This window comes from Myotis myotis, unplaced genomic scaffold (genome assembly GCF_014108235.1).
Source record: "Myotis myotis isolate mMyoMyo1 unplaced genomic scaffold, mMyoMyo1.p scaffold_m19_p_8, whole genome shotgun sequence".
Lineage (NCBI taxonomy): Eukaryota > Metazoa > Chordata > Mammalia > Chiroptera > Vespertilionidae > Myotis > Myotis myotis.
The window spans coordinates 2,637,370-2,649,509 of record NW_023416390.1 but is presented as its reverse complement, the minus strand read 5'-3'; the positions used below and the strand labels follow the sequence as shown (position 1 = coordinate 2,649,509).

General features: G+C 48.8%; 1 protein-coding gene across 1 annotated transcript in view; it reads right to left on the bottom strand.

Moving 5' to 3' along the window:
* Positions 1–12,140, bottom strand: part of ANKAR (ankyrin and armadillo repeat containing) — a 46,097-nt gene that overhangs the window by 25,586 nt on the left and 8,371 nt on the right. The window contains exons 5-10 of the mRNA XM_036320825.1: positions 11,818–11,998; positions 10,133–10,352; positions 7,015–7,216; positions 6,619–6,827; positions 4,401–4,505; positions 243–484 (exon numbers count right to left, since the gene is read on the bottom strand). Of these exons, the coding sequence (XP_036176718.1) occupies positions 243–484; positions 4,401–4,505; positions 6,619–6,827; positions 7,015–7,216; positions 10,133–10,352; positions 11,818–11,998 (1,159 nt within the window). The remainder of the gene's footprint in view (positions 1–242; positions 485–4,400; positions 4,506–6,618; positions 6,828–7,014; positions 7,217–10,132; positions 10,353–11,817; positions 11,999–12,140) is intronic.

The window sequence follows — 12,140 nt, the reverse complement described above, 5'->3', positions numbered from 1 at the left end:
CGGCCTCTGCGATGTGAGCCATGATGCATGAGTAGGTGTCCCCGGGGGGAGAGCACCCTCCCCCCCACTGGCCACAGACAGTGCGGGCAGAGGACAGGTGTCCACAGTGAGGGGCTCCACCTTGAGGGGACCGGAGAAGGAGCGCGGCTCTCTGTCCGGGACAGCGGGGTGGGTGTGCGGGGCAGCGGGCCCTGTTCTAGCTTCTTCTCGATGAGGGACGATGCCTCCCGACGGGCACTCACGTGTTTGGCGATGACCTCCTTGTTCTCCAGCTGCGCAATATCGTACAGGATGACGGCGCAGCGCGAGTGCAGCTCGGGCTCCTCCGACACCAGCAGGTTGATGAGGACCGGGATGCCCCCCGCCTCCACGATGGCGTGCACCATGTCCGCGTGCGTGGAGATGTTGCTCAGCAGCCCCGCCGTCTTGCACAGTAGCTTTATCTTGGAGCCTTTTAACAGGTTGATTAAGGCGGGAATGGTGCCTACAGCAGAGATTAGAAAGAGCATGGATTATTTTGTGACCACTTGTCGTCCATGGATCATAATAAGATTTAAATGATGCTTAAGGCCCTGGCCTGGTTGGCTCAGTGGTTGAGCATTGACTGGTGGACTGAAGGGTCCTGGGTTTGATTCCAGTCAAGGGCATATGCCTGGGTTGCGGGCTCAATCCCCAGTGTGGGTGTGCAGGAGGCAACTGATCAATGATTCTCTCTCATCATTGATGCTTCTCTCTCTCTCTCCCTCTCCCTTCCTCTCTGAAATCAATAAAAGCATATTTTAAAATAAATAAATAAATAAGTGTATGGACATTGACATATAAACAATTAGCAAATAACTCTATAACATACCGATACAGTTATTCCTGAAAACGACATACATGCACTTTTCTGTCATGTCTATAATATAGAGAGCTCTCACTGTTCACACACACACACACACACACACACATATATATATATATTATTGATTTTTTACAGAGAGGAAGGGAGAGGGATAGAGAGTTAGAAACATCAATGAGAGAGAAACATCGATCAGCTGCCTCCTGCACACTCCCTACTGGGTATGTGCCCACAACCAAGGTACATGCCCTTGACTGGAATTGAATTCAGGACCCTTCAGTCCGCAGGCCGACGCTCTATCCGCTGAGCCTAACTGGTTAGGGCTGTTCACACATTTAATGCTCACATAGCACGCGAACATACGTTTTCTATTGGTAACCCTAAGCCATCTTTGAAACCCTAAATTCTGGCTTAAGGTCATGGACAAATCCATTCTTTGAGCTGCTATACAGGAGAGTTCGTGTTGTTGATTGCACCCAGCGTGTGTGTGGCAGTGTCTGTGCAGGTGTGTGAGCACTGTATTATGTTTCAGCCGTATTGTGACAAGCAGCTGAAAAACAAAAACAACTGAAGTAAAAGCAAGCTTAGCCTGATTAAGGAGAACTGGCTCAGAAATCATGCCGCCTGGTGGAAACAGGAACTCGGGCCTCAGCTGGAGGCTTGTTATATCAGTTCCCTGTGAAAGGAAACAGCACAGCAGCCCGGCCGGCGGGGCTCAGGGCTTGAGCGTCGACCCATGAACCAGGAGGTCAGGGTTTGATTCCCGGTCAGGGCACATGCCTGGGTTGTGGGCTCGATCCCCACTGTGGGGCCTGCAGGAGGCAGCTGATCCATGATTCTCTCTCATCGTTGATGTTTCTCTCTCTCTCTCTCTCTGAAATCAATAGAAATATATATTTTTTAGGGAGAACCAAGATGGCGGCATAGGTTAACGCCGGAGTTTGCTGCTTTGAACAACTACTTCAAAAGTGAAACCAAAAAACGGAAGGGACATCACCCAGAACCACAGGAACGCTGGCTGAGTGGAAGTCCTACAACTAGGAGGAAAGAGAAACGCATACGGACACTCAGAGGAGGCACAGTGCTGAAGTCAAATTCTGAGGTGCGGAGTGCACGGAGCGGGCTGGCGGCGGAGGGCGCGGTTGGCGTTTTCAATCGGGAGGGAGTCGCAGACTCTGAGCTCCAGATACGGGCGAGTCTTTAGGGACCCAGACTCAAACGGGAGAAGCGGGACTGTCTGGCTTCGGTCAGAGCGAGTGCAGCTTTCTCTCTGAGCTTTGCAGCGGGTGCGGGGACTCAGAGAGGCAGAGCCCCTGGGGACAGGACTGAGAGCCGCCATAACTGCTCTCTCCGGCCCACCCTGTTGATCCTGTGCGACCCGCCCCGCCCAAGCCCTGCACAGAGGCTTTTGCCGGATAGCCTCAGGCAAACGCTAGATTAGCACCTCCCTAGAGGACAGAAGTTCTCTCACTGCTGACACAGCTGATTCTCATAGCCACTTGGCCTGGAGGTCAAACCCTCCCTGGAATTAGCTACAACAATCAAGATTTAACTATAAGACTGCGAACAAAGACCACTAGGGGGTGCACCAAGGAAGCATAACAAAATGCGGAGACAAAGAAACAGGACAAAATTGTCAATGGAAGATATAGAGTTCAGAACCACACTTTTAAGGTCTCTCAAGAACTGTTTAGAAGCCGCCGATAAACTTAATGAGATCTACAAGAAAACTAATGAGACCCTCGATCTTATATTGGGGAACCAACTAGAAATTAAGCATACACGGACTGAAATAATGAATATTATACAGACTCCCGACAGCAGACCAGAGGAGCGCAAGAATCAAGTCAATGATTTGAAATGCGAGGAAGCAAAAAACACCCAACCGGAAAAGCAAAATGAACAAAGAATCCAAAAATGCGAGCATAGTGTAAGCAGCCTCTGGGACAGCTTCAAGCGTACCAACATCAGAATTATAGGGGTGCCAGAAGATGAGAGAGAGCAAGATATTGAAAACCTATTTGAAGAAATATTGACAGAAAACTTCCCCCACCTGGTGAAAGAAATAGACTTACAGGTCCAGGAAGCACAGAGAACCCCAAACAAAAGGAATCCAAAGAGGACCACACCAAGACACATCATAATTAAAATGCCAAGAGCAAAAGATAAAGAGAGAATCTTAAAAACAGCAAGAGAAAGAAACTCAGTTACCTACAAGGGAATACCCATACGACTGTCAGCTGATTTCTCAACAGAAACTTTGCAGGCCAGAAGGGAATGGCAAGAAATATTCAAAGTGATGAATACCAAGAACCTACAACCAAGATTACTTTATCCAGCAAAGCTATCATTCAGAATTGAAGGTCAGATAAAGAGCTTCACAGATAAGGAAAAGCTAAAGGAGTTCATCACCACCAAACCAGTGTTATATGAAATGCTGAAAGGTATCCTTTAAGAAGAGGAAGAGGAAGAAAAAGGTAAAGATACAAATTATGAACAACAAATATGCATCTATCAACAAGTGAATCTAAGAATCAAGTGAATAAATAATCTGATGAACAGAATGAACTGGTGATTATAATAGAATCAGGGACATAGAAAGGGAATGGACTGACTATTCCTGGGGGGGAAAGGGGTGTGGGAGATGCGGGAAGAGACTGGACAAAAATCGTGCACCTATGGATGAGGACAGTGGGTGGGGAGTGAGGGCGGAGGGTGGGGCGGGAACTGGGAGGAGGGGAGTTATGGGGGGGAAAAAAAAAGAGGAACAAATGTAATAATCTGAACAATAAAGATTTAATTAAAAAAAATTAAAAAAAAGAAAAGAAAAAAAAAAAAGAAATATATATTTTTTAAAAAGAAAACAGCACATTACACCCCAAACACAAAATGCTGGCGGATATAATAGGCACAATTCGGGCTTTATTTATTTGCCTGAAATGTAATCTCCCCCGTGGCTTGTTATCCGTGGTTCACTTTTACACGTGGAACGTTGGCACGCGCTTTTAGGAGCACAGTTACGGACTCCCCAGAGTAACTTTCTCACCCCCTCATTCGACAGATGTTTATGAGCACCTCACGTGCGTTCAATATTCACGTGAGAGTACTGGCCACTGTGGGACAGCGCCGGCAGGACAGTCCCATCAATTTAGAAAGTTCCGTCGGACAGCGCTGTTCTCCAAACAGCCCCAGGAGGCGGGACCGGTTGATTAGCGAGGAAATGAGGCTTAGGGAGGGCACGCAGCTAGCCACGTCTGCACGCAGAGCTGCCTGCCAGCCCAGGACTGCCTCGAAGCCCACAGAGGCGACTTCTCGTTTAAAAGCGAACCATGCCAACACGGAACACAGATAATTTCTAAGCAAGAGCAGCAAATCCGAGCAGCAGCGTGGTAACTTACTGTCATTGCTAAACTTGCACGTTTTTAGAGAACTGGGATTTCTGTCGTTATTTGATCCTGTGCAGGGTCCACGGGGAAAAGGAAAATGGACCTTAAAGTGACTCACTGAATGGAATAGAGCCCACGGCAGAAGCCAAAGCCGGCCCATCCGCTGTCCTCACCTGCGTCCAGAATGCACCGCCAGTACTCCTCCTTGGCCAGGCAAATCACCTCCAACGACATGACCGCCATCATCTTCCGCTTATAGCTGTCGCCCTGCAGCATTTCTGGCGGGAGCCACAGGAAACGCGTGTTAGCGCTTTACAAACAGAAGGGCACGGGCTGGCTCTGCTTCTGTCGAGGCACATGCAGCCAGGAATGGAGATCTCCCCATCACCACCATCGCCTCCATTCAAGTCCCTCTGCGTGTGGCCTTCTGTGAGGTGCCGAACACATCACGTACCCCACGCTCTTTGAGGGAGAGACACAGAAACATCAACGAGGAGAGAGAATCGCGGATCGGCTGCCTCCTGCACGCCCGCACTGGGGATGGAGCCCACCACCCGGGCTTGTGCCCTGACTGGGAATCGAACCATGACCTCCTGGTTCAGAGGTCAATGCTCAACCACTGAGCCACACTGGCCGAGCAATAATTTTCTTATTCTATTTCACCTTCAGCTTAGTTTTCTTTGGGCCCATTGGGAATCCCGCATCCCCCCCTTGGCCTGGGCAGTTTCCATTCCGGGACGTGCCTTCGCTGTCATGTTTGACATTCCACGGGCTCTTCTCTCGGCTCAGCTCCCAGTCTCCTGCTTGTCGGGCGGCAGGGCCTGCTGAGCACCCTTGGGTCCTTGCTGGGGAGCCTGTGGAGGGGCCCTGCCGACGAGTCCTTAGCCCAGGGAGGGTTTGGGGTGTGGGCCCGGGGTGCTCCGTGCTCCCACTGTTGGCCTGGCTTGGCTTCTCCCACCAGCCACGGCCTCAGGCTTGCCTACTAGTAAATATTTTATTTCTGTTGCATCCTCTCCTATTTCCTCTTGAATGCATGTTTGCTGCTGCTGGTGTTATTTTCATTTAACCTCCATGTGATTTTAGTGGGAAGGAGTAAAATTAGATGGGTCCATTCACTTGGCTTACTAACCCTCACCTTTATAATATTTCTGGATAGACTGAGTACAAATTTGGACAAAAATCACAAAACATTTATCAAATGGTGAGGGGAAATGTTACTGAATCTGTCTCTAAAATTAGGAGTGAGGAATAAATTGGAGGGAATCTTTTCCACTCAAACTTTAATTTCCTCCCTCTTTCCTTTACTTTTTTAATTTGCTTTTTTGATGGAGAAGAGGATGGTTGGACTTTGGGAAAAAATTGGCACATAAAAATAAATGTAATTGTGTAAAATGTAGTCTATTTGGGTTATTTATCTTTAATTAGAAATAAAGCTACTCTTACACACACAAAAATACAGTTTGGTGCTATTTTTATTTCTGTTTTTAAAAAAATATATTTTATTGATTTTTCACAGAGAAGAAGGGAGATGGACAGAGAGTTAGAAACATCAATGAGAGAGATCGATCAGCTGCCTCCTGCATGCCCCCCACTGGGGATGTGCCCACAACCAAGGTATATGCCCTTGACCAGAATTGAACCTGGGACCCCTGAGTCCGCAGGCTGATGCTCCATCCACTGAGCCAAACCAGTTTGGCTATTTCTGGTTTTAATCTAACATTTTTTATTTCATGATTTTTTATTTATGTATGCATGTATTCATATACTTATGTATTTATTTATTTTAATCCTCACCCAAGGATATTTTTCCCCTTGATTTTTAGAGAGAGTGGAAGAGAGAGGGAAAGACAGAGAGAAACATTGATGTGAGAGAAACACATGATTGTTTGCCTCCTGCACGTGCCCTGACCAGGGCCTGGGCTGAGGAGGAGCCTACAACCAAGGTACATGCCCTTGACCAGAGACAATCCCAGGACCCTTTGGTCCACAGGCCGAAGCTCTATCCACTGAGCCAAACTGGCTAGGGCTTTCACGGTTTTTACATATTTAAAGTACAATGCATGTATTCCTGCATTTTATTTGCCCCATCTCAGAGTATCATGAATTAACCTGAATAATAGTCAGAACATCTATATATATAAAAGGCTAATATGCAAATTGTCCACTCAGAAGTTCAACAGGAACAGCGGGAGTTTGATCGTTCACTATGATGTACACTGACCACCAGGGGGCGGCGTGGAACATAGCAGGCGGCCAGTGGTGGCAGCGGGGTGCTGAGGGAGCGAGGGAAGGAGGAGGTGGGGAGGCCAGGCCCAGGGACCCTACCCTGCATGGATTTCGTGCACCAGGCCTCTGGTTTTTTCATAAAGAGATTGTGTGTTCTCTACTCACCTACCAGAGTTTTCCAAACGGGAAGCTCGGGGAGATGGAGCTCTATGATGTGCTTGAGCACCTCCGTGTGGAAGGTCAGCACGGACAGGTGGACGATGTTGTTGCCCTTGGTGTCCGTCTTCCTCCAGTTGGCCCCCAGAGAGAACAGGTATCTGATGGTGTCCAGCGCTCCTGACGTGGCCGCGAGGAGCAGCGGCGTGCACTGGTTCCTGGAACCCCGGGGACATGGGATGTGGTATCGTGACCGCGCACACACAGGAAGCCACCTCTCCTTTCTGTCACCCTTGCCCGACGGCGGTGGAGGAGGTCCGGCTCACTCCCCCAGCCTCTCTCCGGCCCGCGGGCGGGGCGAGCCGGCAGCGCGGGGCGCACGTCTGCAAAGGCTCGGTGACTTACTCGGCCGTCGCCTCCGCTTCCAGCAGACTGGGGTCCTTCCTGCAGAGGATCATGATGATGCAGATGTTGTCGTAGAAGGCGGCGAAGTGGATGGGCATCCAGCCCCGCTTCTCGGGCAGCGTATAGTCGGCCTTGAAGCAGAGGAGGCAGGTGGTGGACTCCAGGGAGCAGGCCTGCGCGGCCAGGTGCAGAGGCGTCGGACCTGGGATGGACGGGCACTGCCTTCAGGGGCCTGAGGCCCAGCAGGCCCGGGAACAGGCCGTGCTGGTGCCCGGCCACAGAGCTCAGCCGCGTGCGGGACACAAGCTTCGAGAGAAGCACTGAGAGCGTGACTGAAGGCAATTCTGCATGGACTTACTTCACTCGGGCTGCCAGGCCATTACCAAGTAATACTTCCTTGAAAGTTAGCAATAAGCAACATTGAAAATACGAAGTAGTTGAAAAATTAAGTCAATGTGGTCAGTAGTTTCTGTGATAAAATAAGCTATTTCTTGTTTATTTTCCCTTTGCTTCCACAGGCCTCTCTGCCCCTAAATCCGGTGGGTGTCTTTCAATTCTCGCCTCACCTCTCAGGGTGAATGGACCACATCTTCGTCTCTAACTGGGTTCCTTTCCCCGGCTCCTGTGGCATCACCCCTCCCCTCTCCGCCCCCTCCGGCTGGTCCTGTGGGGCCTCCCCTGGGATGTGCCCACTGTCCTGACCTCCGATGGTTACGGTCACTAGGTGGCAGCACATCGAAGTACCATGAACTGGGCTTTGTCTGTTTGCAGAGGTCCTCAAACTTTTTAAACAGGGGGCCAGTTCCCTGTCCCTCAGACATTCCACACATGCCCACTGCGGGCCCGGGACGAGTCGGCTGCTAAGCAGGACAGGCAGCGGCGGCAAAAACACCCGGCGGGCCGGATAAATGTTTCCGGCGGGCCGCATGTGGCCCGCGGGCCATAGTTTGAGGACCCCTGGTAAGGTATAAAACCGACTTTTGGATCTGATTTTCTAAAAATAGGTAGAGGTGACTACAAATTTCACAGTTAAAAAACGGAAAAAACAAACTTCTTGGAGTATGAATAACTAACCAGGGGGAGAAAAAGCTCACATTTCAAAGTGCATATGAAACACCATCCTGTGACACTCTCCTGAGACGGAGCACTGTGGAGACTACAGGCCCTAAGACAAGTTTTAACATGTGCAATAACGTTCTAAAATGCACCAAGCACTTTACTTCTGTCTTACCATTTCTTTCTTTTTTTCCGTCCGTTTTTGATGACTCTGTTTAAAGAGAAACACACATAGGAATAGGATGATTAATATAGAGCAGTTTCCTAAATTAGCCAAAACAGACTCGTATGGAGAAGGACAGAAAGACGGTGCTCAGACACAGGTGATGTGAGCCCGGACTAGGGATAGCCTTGGGCCAAGCACCTGGGCATACTGTGTGCATCTGACATCTCGCTGCCCCTCCAGTGGTGGGTCAGAAGCACCGTTGAAGCAGTTTTGTGCTGGTTAAGTAGTAGCAGACGTTGCCAGCATTGCTCAACATGCTTCAACGTCTACCCAGCCCAGCCGGCGTGGCTCAGTGGTTGAGCGCCGACCTATGAACCAGGAGGTCACGGTTCCATTCCCAGTCAAGGGCACAGGCCCGGGTTGCAGGCTCGATCCCCAGTGTGGGGCATGCAGGAGGCAGCCGATCCATGATTCTCTCTTATCATCAATGTTACTATCTCTCTCTCTCCCTCCCTCTCTGAAATCATTAAAAATATATTTAAAAAGAAAACTACCCAATTCTCAGCCAGTGGAAATTTAAGTAGTAACAGGATGAATGAGAGATTCTAATTTGCCAACTTTCTTTTTTTTCACACCGAAAGGACTTAAAATATAACACATCTTTGAATAATAACTACCCATTGCATTTAAACGTGACTGAATGTGTGCTCTTTTTTTTAAAAAACAATGATTGAATATTTTAATTGAGCAATAGAGGCATCTTAGCATCCAAGCACCTTAATTATAGTGACAGAGCACAGAACGAATCCGTAGTCAGCAGGCTGAGGGCAGAGCGCTCTCCTTGGTGAGTGCAGATGGGACACAGCTTGCTGAGCGCTAGCCGAAATGGCGACCTTGGCAGCAGCAATGCACCCGCCACTCCCAGGGCTTCCCCCACGGCTCCCCTCGGCCTCCACCTGCAGCTTCAACTTCCGTCATTTCCACTTCGGTTCAATATACTCCAAAGAATATGCAAGTATGGGGGTGTAGCTAGTAACCAGGGAAATTACTCTTCACAGTTTACACAGGGGTAGCCTCCAAGGGGTCACGCATCCTAAACCTATTATTCTAGAGGATGTTTGCTGTAACGTAGCCTAAGTTCAGGTGGTGGGAGACACCGTCCATCCAGGCGGAGAGCCCGGCACAAGCAGTGGAGGTTCCGCCCGGATCTCCAGTGCCCTCCTGCCTGCCCTCTGACCCCTGCAGGGAGCCGCTGTCTTTCTGCCAGCGGTTTTCAAATGCTGCCCCGCGCGCCTACATCCAGGCATTCTCCCAGCAAGGATTTCCCGAGCACCCACCCTGCCAGGCTTCCTTCTGGGCCCTGGGCACCATGACCAACAAGTGAACCAAATCATTGCCCATTTCCGGAGGTTACATTCAAGTGAGGGAGACAGGGTCGACCAATCACAGCAGGTAAGAGAGCAACACGTGATCCTCAGGCAACATAAGGGGACCCCCTGGAAGAAACGGCACAGGAACCAATACCACAGAGTAGTCTTGCTCTAAAATTCACACACATTCTCTCCCTCTCTCTCTCTCTCTCTCTCTCTCTCTCTCTCTCTTAATATGTTATTGATTTTGAGAGTGAAAAGAAGGGAGAGGGAGGGAGAGAGAAACATCAATGATGAGAGAGAAACATCGATCGGCTGCCTCCTGCAGGCCCCACACTGGGGAAGGAGCCTGCAACCCGGGCCTGTGCCCTGACTGGGAATAGAACTGTGACCTCCTGGTTCCTAGGTTAACACTCAACCACTGAGCCACGCCGTCCGGGCTCGACATGCATTCTTAATGCTGAATAAGGGGTAAGAAAAAGAAAGCCCTCTCGGCCCTTTTGTACGATTGAAACCGAGGCGGCACCTTGGCTGAACATGATGAAGCGCCGCTGGTTGACGTTGAAGTTGGCTTTGCACAGCTGGCAGATGATGGGCACGCGGTTGTGCAGGGCGGCGTGGTGGAAGATGGCGTAGCCCGCCTCGTCCGACACGTTGATCGTGGAGCTGGAGGTCTTGCGGCTGAACGTGTGGAAGACCGCGGACAGCCCTTTCTCCACCGCAGACTTCATGCCGAAGGGGATGCTCTGAGAATCATCAGCGAGGCCAGAGTTCGCTTCAGGGCTACAAGGCAGCGAACTATGTTCCCCCTCACATTCCTGTGCCCAGTGTCAGTGGAATTTCCACCAGGATCCTTGAGGAAAGTGCCTCACTGGGCACCGATTAAAGTTGTTAGAGCCCTTAGAGGAACATCAAGAACCCGAAACCTTATTTTTGGGAAGTCCACCTACACCCTCCTCCCCCCTTTTTAGGGAGAGGTTGCAGGTCTTTCTTCTTTAGAGACGAGCAAAATGCGGTGGACAAACATCTTTCTGAAATACTTTAACAGCAAAGGGAGAGCATTGGGTTCCTTCTCTCTGATTTAAGAATATCATTCTAATGCAGAAGTCTCGAAACTCAAAATCTACAGCTATCGAAACCTTAGAACAATAAAGATGATTAATACTAAAAAAAAGAGAAAGAAATACAGTTAGTGTTCTTTGCTCTAGGTCTTAAAATGAAAATGTAAAAATGTCACACTTTTTAAAAATATTTTTTTTATTGATTTCAGAGAGAAAGGGAGAGAGAGAGATAGAAACATCAATGATGAGAGAGAATCACTGATTGACTGCCTCCTGCACGCCCCACACTGGGGATTGAGGCCACAACCCGGGCCTGTGCCCTGACCAGGAATCAAACCCTGACCTCCTGGTTCATAGGTTAACGCTCAACCACTGAGCAACACCAGCCAGACTGTGACACTTTTCTTTGAGACATTCCAACTACTTAATATTTTAGAGTTAAACTAGCAGGTTATTAAATTTTTTAATGTATAGACATTAAAACAAATAAATGGTCGGTAAATGCCAGTGTAGTCTTTGAAACTGGTGAGCTCACCACCTAAGACACCAGCTGAGATGCTAGTCATCGAGGCTGAAGCAAGTGCAGAGATCTGGTCAGGATGCTGCGTTTGCGCTTGGGTTCAGCTCCCAGGGAAGCAGGCTCCACCAGGTGGGAGCCATGTAATGTGGGAAGCTCCGTAGCTGGCTGCACCTCGGATTTCTCGTTTGTAAAATAGGAGTGGTGACCAGACCACGGGTACCTTGAAAGGTGTGTTGAAAGGATTTATAATAATGCCTAGCACACACAATTAGCACTTAATAAATATTAGCCACCTATATTATAAAAGGCCGGTGGCTGTAACGCCATAATGACCAAATGAGGAGGTGCATTGATGGGTCTCGTGGCGCGGCCGGGCTGAGTCTCGCGTGAGTTCGCGCGCTGGGCCTCTAGTTATTAATATTAACCACAATCCAGTTCATGAACAGGCTGCTTGGTAATCATGCCAGATGTGCAATCCAGAGCTTTCTAGGCGGTAACATGTGGGATTCTCATTTCATGTGGGAAACTTTACGTAAGCTGTGATTTGACCCTGAGATGAAAATTTGAGACATACACTTGACTGTGATATATAACTTCTTACACAAAATCATGTGGTCATTACGGACATACCTTGCACTTCATAGCTTTCTTGAAACCAAATTTCTTCTTAAATTGCTCGTGTAATTGGGTGTCTGTGAGCGGGAGTCTCTTGGGTCGCAGGTTGTTGACTATTTCGTTGATGGCTCCCCACCACTGCGTCTTATACAGCTGCTGATAGAATGTTTCCAGTTCAAAACTGATCACATAGTAGCTATTTAAAAAAAAAATTTTTTTTAAAGATAAGTTTTTCTGACTTTGATTTGCTATTTTTTTATATGCTGGTAAAACTTTACATTTTATAACAATTAAATACAAAACTAGTTGAAAGTGTACTTGATAAGCATTTAATAACA